Raw genomic sequence first — 12,154 nt, forward strand, 5'->3', positions numbered from 1 at the left:
GGACCAAGGCCATAGAGAGCATATCCGAGATACATAGGAACTAAATGGTTCTCAGCATTGAACATTCACAAGGTTTCACAATAGATTATATGGAAAAATATCCATACAACTTTGTTAAAAAAAGTCGTTTTTGAAATCCGCTTAGAACAACGACTACTTAACATGAGAAGTCTCAATCACCCACCTGTTCCACCTGGCCCTCCTCATTAGAACAATGACTACTTAACATGAGAAGTCTCCATCACCCACCTGTTCCACCTGGCCCTCCTCCTTAGAACAATGACTACTTAACATGAGAAGTCTCCATCACCCACCTGTTCCAGCTGGCCCTTCTCCTTCAACAACGACTACTTAACATGAGAAGTCTCCATCACCCACCTGTTCCACCTGGCCCTCCTCCTTCATTCCAGCTATGATTGCAGCTAACTTAGTTGCATCTTCTTCTTCCCTGAAGTTCAAACAAAACATATGTGTCTTGTTCTGAGAAAACTGGGCTTAATTCATGTGCGTAAAGTGCCGTCCCAGATTAGCCTGTGCAGTCCGCACAGGCTTATCAGGGACGACACTTTCCGCTTTAATGGTATTTTTAGTTTGAAGGAAGTCCCTTCTTACCGAAAATCAAGTTTAAGCGGAAAGTGTCGTCCCTGATTAGCCTGTGTGGACTGAACAGGCTAATCTGGGACGGCACTTTACACACATGCATTATGCTCAGTTTTGTCAGAACAAGACACATATGCATGGTAGCCATGTTAAATTTAAAGATATTTCCTTGATGTGTCCCATACATACATTGGCAACGTAAGTGGTTATTGGTCACGTTGGTTATAGGTGAGTCACGTTGGTTATAGGTGATGTAAGGAAATACAAACTTAAAAGTCAGGTTTCTATTATTGTACACATACAAGTACCTGTTGCAGTCACACCATCATAAGACAAAAAAGGATAAGAAAAATCATACGCTACTAAATATAAAAACGAGTAAACAATAATGATTCATATAAACAAATAATATTAAAAGCTCAAAAACATAAAATTTAACATTTTCCCTGAGCTCTGCCAGTTAATTTAAAGTCTAAAACATGTAAACATGCAAATTAAAATTATGATCAAGTTGTATTATTCGAGGCTACCTTATGGATGCACAAGCTAAAATCTATTACCTCACTTTTAAGGGATAAGAAGTAACTTACCAGACACCTGGCAACCTTCCAAATGTTTCCCTGAATTTGTGCAGAGCCTTAAATCCAGCATGTATGGAACCTGGGACCTGAGCAATATTGACACATTATAAAAAGATGTTTATAAATATGAGCTGTGTTTTGAGAGAACTGGACTCAATGCTTATGCGTACAGTGACATCCCAGTTTAACGTGTGCAGTCCACACAGGCTAATCAGGGAGACACTTTGTTTTCATTAAATTTTTAATTTTAAGTGGATAACTTTAGTCTAAGCCGAAAGTGTCGTACCTGATTAGACTCTGCAAACTGCACAGGCAAACCGGGGACATTGCTTTATGCACAACCATTAAGCCCTATTTTCCCAGAAACACAGCACATATGTAACCACTGAAGGACCCAAGAAAGTCAAAAACAACATTTTATTAAATACCATTGATATTTTGTCAAAGAACACAGCTTACATTTAATTTAATGCATGCCTGACAGTAACATATACTTGGACATAACACTTTCCCACTCAGAAGCAGAGTGAAAATGGCTATTTGCACAAAGCATAAAACCAGAACAGCCTGCAACTTGCAGTCTGTTTAGGTTTTATTCTGTTTGCTGCTCTTCAGTATATAAGGATTGGGAATGAAGCCTTAAAAACTTGAATCTAGTAAGAAAGGAATTAAATAAAATTGAACTTTCTAAGGGACCACAAATATGTAAAAATACATATCTAAGTGGTAAAGGGTTAATACACAGTTAAAACTCTGTGCTTTAATAGTCCTCAGGGTATGATTTGCAAACGGCAACTTTCAAACATGTCAAACAAGGAGTAATTTAGCCTCCCTATTGGAGAAATGGGGCTTAATGCATGTGCATTAAGTGCCGTCCCAGATTAGCCTGTGCAGTCCGCATAGGCTAATCAGTGATGACACTTTTCACCTAACCTGGATTTGTTCAGTGCAAGGCTCATTTTCAATCAGATAAACCTATGTGCTGTAATTTCACAATATTGAAATCTTGTTTTGCATACTGGTCATGTACGTAATTCCGGCCTGTACGTAAAAAATCGGCCACCTGTGTAAAATCATTTTCATGATTTTAACGCACATATTTTGTTTTTATTTAGAAAAATCAACATGAAAACCATCGCCACTCTCAATATTTTGCAAATGTAAGAACCATATCACTGTAAACTTTTGTGTTAAAATGTCACAAATATAGCAGGAAATATGTGGCTCATGGGGAAAGTGATGTCATCATTAGTGTGTGTGTATTTGAGATTTATTTACAGGTCGTCCAGCGTCTTTTTTCTTTTTCATACAGATGTATCGACCTGCTATGTCATCATTAGTTGCAACAATTATATTCATATAAGAAACAAATATATTTGATAAAATTATCTTTTATTTTATCTAATAAACTTTAATTAAAGTTTTACCAATTAATTGTACAAAAACTTATATTCAAAACATACAAATCAGAACCTAAATATAAATTTTTAATATATGAATTACCTCCCTTTATAAGAATATTACTAGGTTACATGTTTTAATTTTATATATAAGCATTTACTAATAATCAACACTGAAGTCAACTTTTCAAACAAAATGTGTTTACTTTTTTAGCTATGTTTGAAAAAATTAATTAAACACATTGAATGTAAATATTTTTTTTATGAATTAGCAGTTTCCCATTATTTATATTTATATTTATTAAAATAGGTAGGGGGAGTGACTGGTATAATAATTTCGCATTTATTTTAAATTTCAAGTCAAAAATTTTAATAGTATAAACATTGATTAATACTCTGAAATTGAGGACATTTGTCAAAAGATATTGCTTTGTAATTTTATCTGCAGATCAAACTGAAAATTGGCCGATTTTTTAGGTACATTTAACCTACGAAAATGGATAGTTTACATGTCATCATTTTCTGTTCATTAAGTAACATTCACCGATCTAATTCTATTCAAATTTTCATGCTAGGTGAGTTTTGAACCCAGGATTATATATGTGAAGTTTAGTTTCAACCAGTTGCCTAACACTAAAGATTTTTCTTCAATAGTCCCAAAAGTGGCCGGAATTACGTACATGACCAGTACATGTGGATCTTGAGCAATGAATTTTTTAAGGGACTTGTTAACAGATTTTCGAAATTTTACAGAAATGTGATAAAATATTTGGTAAAATATTATGGATAAGTATTTTAGCATTTTTATTTACATTGATAGCAAGAAAATAAGTTGAATAAAAAAGTATGCCTTCACCCAGATTTAAAGAAGGGACTCATGAGAACAAAAGCTTATTTGCTATTTACAGCATTTTTGAAACGCATATTTTTCAAATTATCAATGAAAAGCGTTTGAAAAACGTTTTTGCTTTTTTTTATTGATGAATATCTGTGAATGACCACATTTTTTAACACGGTTCATTTTTAGGAGTGTTATTATGCTTGTTTGATTGTAAAGCCTTCCTTGTTGATTTTAATGATCATTAAACAAAATGTGAGCAAGTCCCTCGAAACCGGTGTCCAAGAGCCAACATCACACACACCACAATCTGGCTAAGTAGCTATAACAACTGGAGAAGTGACTGAAATAATGGGCACAAATTTCAAATTTCTTATTTAATTAAGAAAAAATTTTGGGAAAAAAAATGCAACAACAAAGATGTTTGGTGAATTGGTGAATTACTGTACTTAATAATTATTGAGTGATCGTTTACCTGAGACTTGCTGAAGTCAGACACCAAAATGTCAGGCTTTTTCAGCTGCTCTTCCAGGCTTTCCTGAAATAGCAAAAACAACAAATAATCCTTGTGTTTTCATAAACAATAGAGATGGGAAAACCTGGCCTAATACATGTGCATAAAGTACCTGACTGTATTTTGTTGAGAAAAGAAATGTCTACGCAAACAATTCCATAACTGTTGAAAGCTTTGGACTTGATAAGCCTATGCAGACTTCACAGGCCGATCTTGAACAATACCTGAAGCACATGCAATAAGTCCCATTTTCCAAGAGCACTGCTAAAATGTTATAGGTGTTCATGTTTCTATCAAATAACAACTTAAGTTCAAGTTTTCATATGGCATGCAACAAACGTATAATATTATATAAGATCTATACAGGTAAAGCAAACATCATTTCTTACCACAAACATAAACAATTATTAAAAACAAATTAACAAATACAAGAACAATAAAGGCACAAAAGCAATCATTAAAATTAAAACCAGCAAATTCAATGAATTGATGTCCCAGACCAAATAAAAGTTTTGTGACAGATGGACGGACTGACAGACAGACAATGCCAATTCTATAAAAAATAGAAATTGATGCAACTTTAAATTATGTGATGAAAACAACAACAAAACCCAAACAATATGAACAAAAACAAACATTTCCCAAAAGGCAACCGTTCTCAAATCATTTAAAGAAAGTCCCACAACGCAACCATTCCCAGATAATCAAAATAAGTCCCAAAAGGCCACCATTCCAAAACCTTTTCAACATAGCCCAAAAGGTCAACCATTTCCCAAATCAGTTGAACATAGTCAATACAATGCAAGCATAACCAAATCAATTAACAACATCACACAAGGAGACTATGAACAATACTTTAAACATAAAAATAACTGTCCTCCCTACATTTATATCCAACAACATAGCCACCAAACCTATCTAAACTAAGTTTGCATATTCAAATTCATGTTCACATTCCAAATAAATACATCTTCATTTTGTGTGTAGATCGATTCATAAAAGCAACCATACCCAACTCAGTCAATCAGTACTTACAAAGTGTACTGTCCGGCCCATCTTCACCTGTACGGCCAGGCCTCCACCTGTAAACTCTCCAAACTCAGCCTAAATGTACTTACAAAGTGTACTGTCCGGCCCATCCATCTTCACTGTACAGCCAGACCCCCACCTGTGAACTCTCCAAACTCAGCCTAAATGTACTTACAAAGTGTACTGTCCGGCCCATCTTCACCTGTACAGCCAGACCCCCACCTGTGAACTCTCCAAACTCAGCCTAAATGTACTTACAAAGTGTACTGTCCGGCCCATCTTCACCTGTACAGCCAGACCCCCACCTGTGAACTCTCCAAACTCAGCCCCCGATGTGTCACAGATGCTGAAGCTTGTGGGAGACACAACTGCAGCATACAAAACACAATCATAGGTAGTGGCAAAAGTTTTTTTCCTAGTTCATGCATTTGTACTTGTCAAACAAGTTGATCCCCTTATGCATCCATCCCCTTTTTCCAAGAACGCTGCTCATATAAACTTTTAAGAAGGAAAATAATTGCCAAATAACAAGATTTCTCTAAGGGCAGTTGACTTCGCTTATTCTTGTCTGAGGTCATGTTATGTTGTTGTTGTTTTTTTTACTTAAAAACGCTCTTTGCATGGTATGCAAGTAATTGTTGCTATCAAGTAATTTAGAAATTTTTCCAATTTGCAAAACATCATTTGAGACACCAAAACAAAGTTTTTGAGTGGAAACTATTTTTTATATTGATAAACAATTAACATGAAGGATGGCCTTCACCCATGCAGTCCTATATGCAAACAAAAATGAACCTATGGTACAATGTGTCTATGCATTACAATAGCTCAATTTGCCCAACAAATTGTGTGTGACCTTAATTTTAACTTTAAATCAAAATAAAACAAATCATCATACACTGTAAAAAGGGCTGTTTAATATTAAACTGTTTTGGTAAAATGTATTGATGCATTTATCACAATAGCTCAATTTGGTCCACATGTTTGTGAATTGAATTCGCATATTAAAATAAAAAAAAACATCATTTAATTATAGTAAAATAATTAAAACATATCATCAACCAATGTACAATGGGTACCTTTAATATTGTACTATTTTGGTACAATATATCTATGCTTGCATTACATTACATATGTGTTTCGCCATACATGTGTGTACGTTTGATCTGAATATGAACATGAAAGAACTTCATTTAATTATAAATCAAAACAAATCATCAAACAGTGTACAAAGGGCACCTTTAATATTGCACTGCTTCCCATTTAGGGCAGTCATGCCTCCAACCTCCTTGAAAGTGACCACATCATCGGTCTCAAACCCATGCAGACGTTGTTCAAGTGTTGTAACAAGCCCTGGGCTGGCCTAGCACAGAAAACAGTGGCAAACATTATGTAGGCAAAATGAAGACATGGGCATGCAACCTATGTTGCGATATCCAGTTGGAGAAATATAGGAAAATAGACATTAGAGAAAAGAAAGATATGAAATTATTGTTGATATCGGAATTTTAAAGTAATTTCAAGTACAAAATTTCTTAAAATGGACATTACACAGGCTGTTTGGTAGAACATGCAATGCTATAATGGATAACAAATAAATCACCATGATTATACCTTTGTTATATCTTCTATAAATACTTCTTTTGGTTCTTCGCCGTTTGGGTCGAAAACATCAAAATGGTCACCAAAATCACAGAAAGCTCCAGCAAACACCCCATATACATCAGCACTAATGAACTGAAAGCACAAATAATATTGGAACATAAACTTATGAGACTTGTTCTAGGAAAATAAGACTTCATGCATGAGGGTAAAGTTTTGTGCCGTACTTGCTTGTGCAGTGAGGCACAATTGTTTCCACTTTTATGGAATCTTTGTTTTTAAGTATTTTTTTCATAGCAAAAATCAAGTTTAAACTGAAAGGGTCGTCCCTGATTAGCCTGTGTGGACTGCACATGCATTAGGCCCAGTTTTCCCAGAGCAAGGTTCCAATAACATTGGTTGAGATACTGTTTGTATGCATATAGTACCCAAACAAACTTCTTAAAATTGTGTACCTCTGGAGATGTCAAAGTTGGGAAATGAATACAGTTTAACAAACATGTGCTATAAAGAAAAGCTGTTCAAAAATCACATTTGAGAAAATCAATCAATTATTTTCAATGCATGGTTGCTAGTTGAACATTGTAAGGTCGTACATGGCATGATTAATGTTTAGAGCTAGAATTGTTCATCTGTGAAATTGTTTATCGTATACCATTTTTATCTCAGACAAGTTTAGCCTTTCTGTTGCAGTATTGGACTATCTACAAACAATTATGCCAGTGTTTCAGTCTTTGGAGTATTGGATGTGCAAAGCATACAATTTCCATGTTGCAAAGTTAATATTTTAGTGAAGATTCACAGATGCACTGATGAAAAGATTAACTGATATTAACACCCATTTTTGGTACATACCCGGTAGAAATGTACAAATTAACTACAGTTTGTTTAAAATTTTGACTGCCACTAATTTGTAACTAGCTTCTTTGCTTCAGATCTGTTCAATGGGGTTCCACTAATTAATTCAAAATATGTGATCATACTTTATCTCCCACTGTGAAGTGCAGATGCTGCATAATGAGAATTGTTTGCTTATCTGACAGGTCCATACAAGGGTACACTAGGTCGATATACTAGGGTACACTAGGTTGATATACTAGGGTACACTAGGTCGATATACTAGGGTACACTAGGTCGATATACTAGGGTACACTAGGTCTATATACTAGGGTACACTAGGTCGATATACAAGGGTACACTAGGTCAATATACTAGGGTACACTAAGTCGATATACTAGGGTACACTAGGTTGATATACTAGGGTACACTAGGTCGATATACTAGGGTCCACATTATTTTGACTGTAATGCACACCCATTTTTAGCCTACCTAACTGAGTATCATGATATGCAATGCGATTGGAAATAAAAGATTTTAAGCACTCATATAATTAACTTTAAAAAAAGAAGACGCAATTCAGTGTATCGAATAAAAATGATTTTACAATACCTTTATGCTGTTGTATCTGACTATCCACATACATTTATGCCATTGTTTCTTACTGTGATGTATCAGACTATCTACATACATTTATGCCATTGTTTCTTATCTTGATGTACCAGACTATCTACATACATTTATGCCATTGTTTCTTATCTTGATGTATCAGACTATCTACATACATTTATGCCATGGTTCTTATCTTGATGTACCAGACTATCTACATACATTTATGCCATCTTGATGTACCAGACTATCTTCATACATATATGCCATCTTGATGTACCAGACTATCTACATACATTTATGCCATCTTGATGTACCAGACTATCTACATACATTTATGCTGTTGTATCTGACTATCTACATACATTTATGCCATTGTTTCTTATCTTGATGTATCAGACTATCTACATACATTTATTCCATTGTTTCTTACCGTGATGTACCAGACTATCTACATACATTTATAACATCTTGATGTACCAGACTATCTACATACATTTATGCCATCTTGATGTACCAGACTATCTACATACATTTATGCTGTTGTATCTGACTATCTACATACATTTATGCCATTGTTTCTTACCTTGATGTACCAGACTATCTACATACATTTATGCCATTGTTTCTTATCTTGATGTACCAGACTATCTACATACATTTATGCCATTGTTTCTTATCTTGATGTATCAGACTATCTACATACATTTATGCCATTGTTTCTTATCTTGATGTACCAGACTATCTACATACATTTATGCCATTGTTTCTTATCTTGATGTATCAGACTATTTACAAACATTTATGCCATTGTTCCTTATCTTGATGTACCAGACTATCTACATACATTTATGTCATCTTGATGTACCAGACTATCTACATACATTTATGCAATGGTTCTTATCTTGATGTACCAGACAATCTACATACATTTATGCCATTGTTTCTTATCTTGATGTATCAATCTATTTACAAACATTTATGACATTGTTCCTTATCTTGATGTACCAGACTATCTACATACATTTATGCCATCTTGATGTACCAGACTATCTACATACATTTATGCAATGGTTCTTATCTTGATGTACCAGACTATCTACATACATTTATGCCATTGTTTCTTATCTTGATGTATCAATCTATTTACAAACATTTATGACATTGTTCCTTATCTTGATGTACCAGACTATCTACATACATTTATGCCATCTTGATGTACCAGACTATCGACATACACTTATGCCATGGTTCTTATCTTGATGTACCAGACTATCTACATACATTTATGCCATGGTTCTTATCTTGATGTACCAGACTATCTACATACATTTATGCTGTTGTATCTGACTATCTACATACATTTATGCCATTGTTCATTATCTTGATGTACCAGACTATCTATATACATTTATGCAATTGTTTCTTATCTTGATGTATCAGACTATCTACATACATTTATGCAGTGGTTCTTATCTTGATGTACCAGACTATCTACATACATTTATGCCATTGTTCCTTATCATGATGTACCAGACTATCTACATACATTTATGCCATCTTGATGTACCAGACTATCTACTTACATTTATGCCATCTTGATGTATCAGACTATCCACATACATTTATGCCATTGTTTCTTATCTTGATGTACCAGACTATCTTCATACATTTACGCCATGGTTCTTATCTTGATGTACCAGACTATCTACATACATTTATGCTGTTGTATCTGACTATCTACATACATTTATGCCATTGTTTCTTATCTTGATGTACAAGACTATCTACATACATTTATGCCATTGTTTCTTATCTTGATGTACCAGACTATCTACATACATTTATGCCATCTTGATGTACCAGACTATCTACATACATTTATGCCATCTTGATGTACCAGACTATCTACATACATTTATGCTGTTGTATCTGACTATCTACATACATTTATGCCATGGTTCTTATCTTGATGTACCAGACTATCTACATACATTTATGCTGTTGTATCTGACTATCTACATACATTTATGCCATTGTTTCTTATCTTGATGTACCAGACTATCTACATACATTTATACATTGTTTCTTATCTTGATGTATCAGACTATCCACATACATTTATGCCATTGTTTCTTATCTTGATGTACCAGACTATCTACATACATTTATGCCATGGTTCTTATCTTGATGTACCAGACTATCTACATACATTTATGCCATTGTTTCTTATCTTGATGTATCAGACTATCTACATACATTTATGCTATTGATTCTTATCATGATGTACCAGACTATCTACATACATTTATGCCATCTTGTTGTAGCAGACTATCTACATACATTTATGCCATGGTTCTTATCTTGATGTACCAGACTATCTACATACATTTATGCTGTTGTATCTGACTATCTACATACATTTATGCCATTGTTTCTTATCTTGATGTACCAGACTATCTACATACATTTATGCCATTGTTTCTTATCTTGATGTACCAGACTATCTACATACATTTATGCCATCTTGATGTACCAGACTATCTACATACATTTATGCTGTTGTATCTGACTATCTACATACATTTATGCCATTGTTCCTTATCTTGATGTACCAGACTATCTACATACATTTATGCCATTGTTTCTTATCTTGATGTACCAGACTATCTACATACATTTATTCCATCTTGATGTACCAGACTATCTACATACATTTATGCTGTTGTATCTGACTATCTACATACATTTATGCCATTGTTCATTATCTTGATGTACCAGACTATCTACATACATTTATGCCATCTTGATGTACCAGACTATCTACATACATTTATGACATGGTTCTTATCTTGATGTACCAGACTATCTACATACATTTATGCTGTTGTATCTGACTATCCACATACATTTATGCCATTGTTTTTATCTTGATGTACCAGACTAACTACATACATTTATGCCATTGTTTCTTATCTTGATGTATTAGACTATCTACATACATTTATGCCATTGTTTCTTATCTTGATGTACCAGACTATCTACATACATTTATGCCATTGTTTCTTATCTTGATGTATCAGACTATCTACAAACATTTATGCCATGGTTCTTATCTTGATGTATCAGACTATCTACATACATTTATGCCACCTTGATGTACCAGACTATCTACATACATTTATGCCATCTTGATGTACCAGACTATCTTCATACATTTATGCCATTGTTTCTTATCTTGATGAACCAGACTATCTACATACATTTATGCCATCTTGATGTACCAGACCATCTACATATATTTATGCCATGGTTCTTATCTTGATGTACCAGACTATCCACATACATTTATGCCATTGTTTCTTATCTTGATGTACCAGACTATCTACATACATTTATGCCATTGTTTCTTATCTTGATGTACCAGACTATCTACATACATTTATGCCATTGTTTCTTATCTTGATGTACCAGACTATCCACATACATTTATGCCATGGTTCTTATCTTGATGTACCAGACTATCTACATACATTTATGCAATGGTTTTTATCTTGATGTACCAGACTATCTACATACATTTATGCCATTGTTTCTTATCTTGATGTACCAGACTATCTACATACATTTATGCCATTGTTTCTTATCTTGATGTACCAGACTATCTACATACATTTATCCCATTGTTTCTTATCTTGATGTACCAGACTATCTACATACCTTTATGCTGTTGTTTCTTATCTTGATGTACCAGACTATCTACATACATTTATGCCATGGTTCTTATCTTGATGTATTGGACTATCCACATACCTTTATACCATTGTTTCTTACCGTGATGTATCATACTATCCACATACCTTTGTGTCATTGTTTCTTACCTTGATGTATCGGACTATCCACATACCTTTATACCATTGTTTCTTACCGTGATGTATCATACTATCAACATACCTTTATGCCATTGTTTCTTACCTTGATATATCGGACTATCCACATACCTTTATGCCATTGTTTCTGCAGAAGTCGTTCACCTTCAGCTGCACAGTCAGTGGAGCCTCCGTCAGTATAACACACTGAGAACATGGAAGTTCACAAACATCAACATTGGTGATTTCAGATGTTAAATTTACTTTGATATACA

General features: G+C 34.2%; 1 protein-coding gene and 1 long non-coding RNA gene across 4 annotated transcripts in view; both read right to left on the bottom strand.

Annotated features, from left to right (window-relative positions):
• The window catches only part of LOC127876606 (ubiquitin-like modifier-activating enzyme 6), a 50,903-nt gene that overhangs the window by 27,382 nt on the left and 11,367 nt on the right, over positions 1 to 12,154 (bottom strand). Inside the window, exons 7-13 of the mRNA XM_052421937.1 lie at positions 12,012 to 12,086; positions 6,577 to 6,699; positions 6,202 to 6,325; positions 5,221 to 5,330; positions 3,895 to 3,957; positions 1,191 to 1,267; positions 379 to 448 (exon numbers count right to left, since the gene is read on the bottom strand). Coding sequence (XP_052277897.1) covers positions 379 to 448; positions 1,191 to 1,267; positions 3,895 to 3,957; positions 5,221 to 5,330; positions 6,202 to 6,325; positions 6,577 to 6,699; positions 12,012 to 12,086 — 642 coding nt within the window. The remainder of the gene's footprint in view (positions 1 to 378; positions 449 to 1,190; positions 1,268 to 3,894; positions 3,958 to 5,220; positions 5,331 to 6,201; positions 6,326 to 6,576; positions 6,700 to 12,011; positions 12,087 to 12,154) is intronic.
• On the bottom strand, positions 10,428 to 11,677 carry LOC127876620 (uncharacterized). 3 transcript variants are annotated; one of them, XR_008047972.1, is made up of 3 exons: positions 11,621 to 11,677; positions 10,826 to 10,903; positions 10,428 to 10,578 (listed from the first exon to the last, which is right to left on the bottom strand). It is a non-coding gene; the product is annotated as an uncharacterized LOC127876620 (long non-coding RNA). The 3 variants fall into 3 exon arrangements; XR_008047970.1 differs by having other exon boundaries at positions 11,574 to 11,630; XR_008047971.1 differs by lacking the exon at positions 11,621 to 11,677 and adding an exon at positions 11,388 to 11,559.

Source organism: Dreissena polymorpha, chromosome 4 (genome assembly GCF_020536995.1).
Source record: "Dreissena polymorpha isolate Duluth1 chromosome 4, UMN_Dpol_1.0, whole genome shotgun sequence".
NCBI classification, from domain to species: domain Eukaryota; kingdom Metazoa; phylum Mollusca; class Bivalvia; order Myida; family Dreissenidae; genus Dreissena; species Dreissena polymorpha.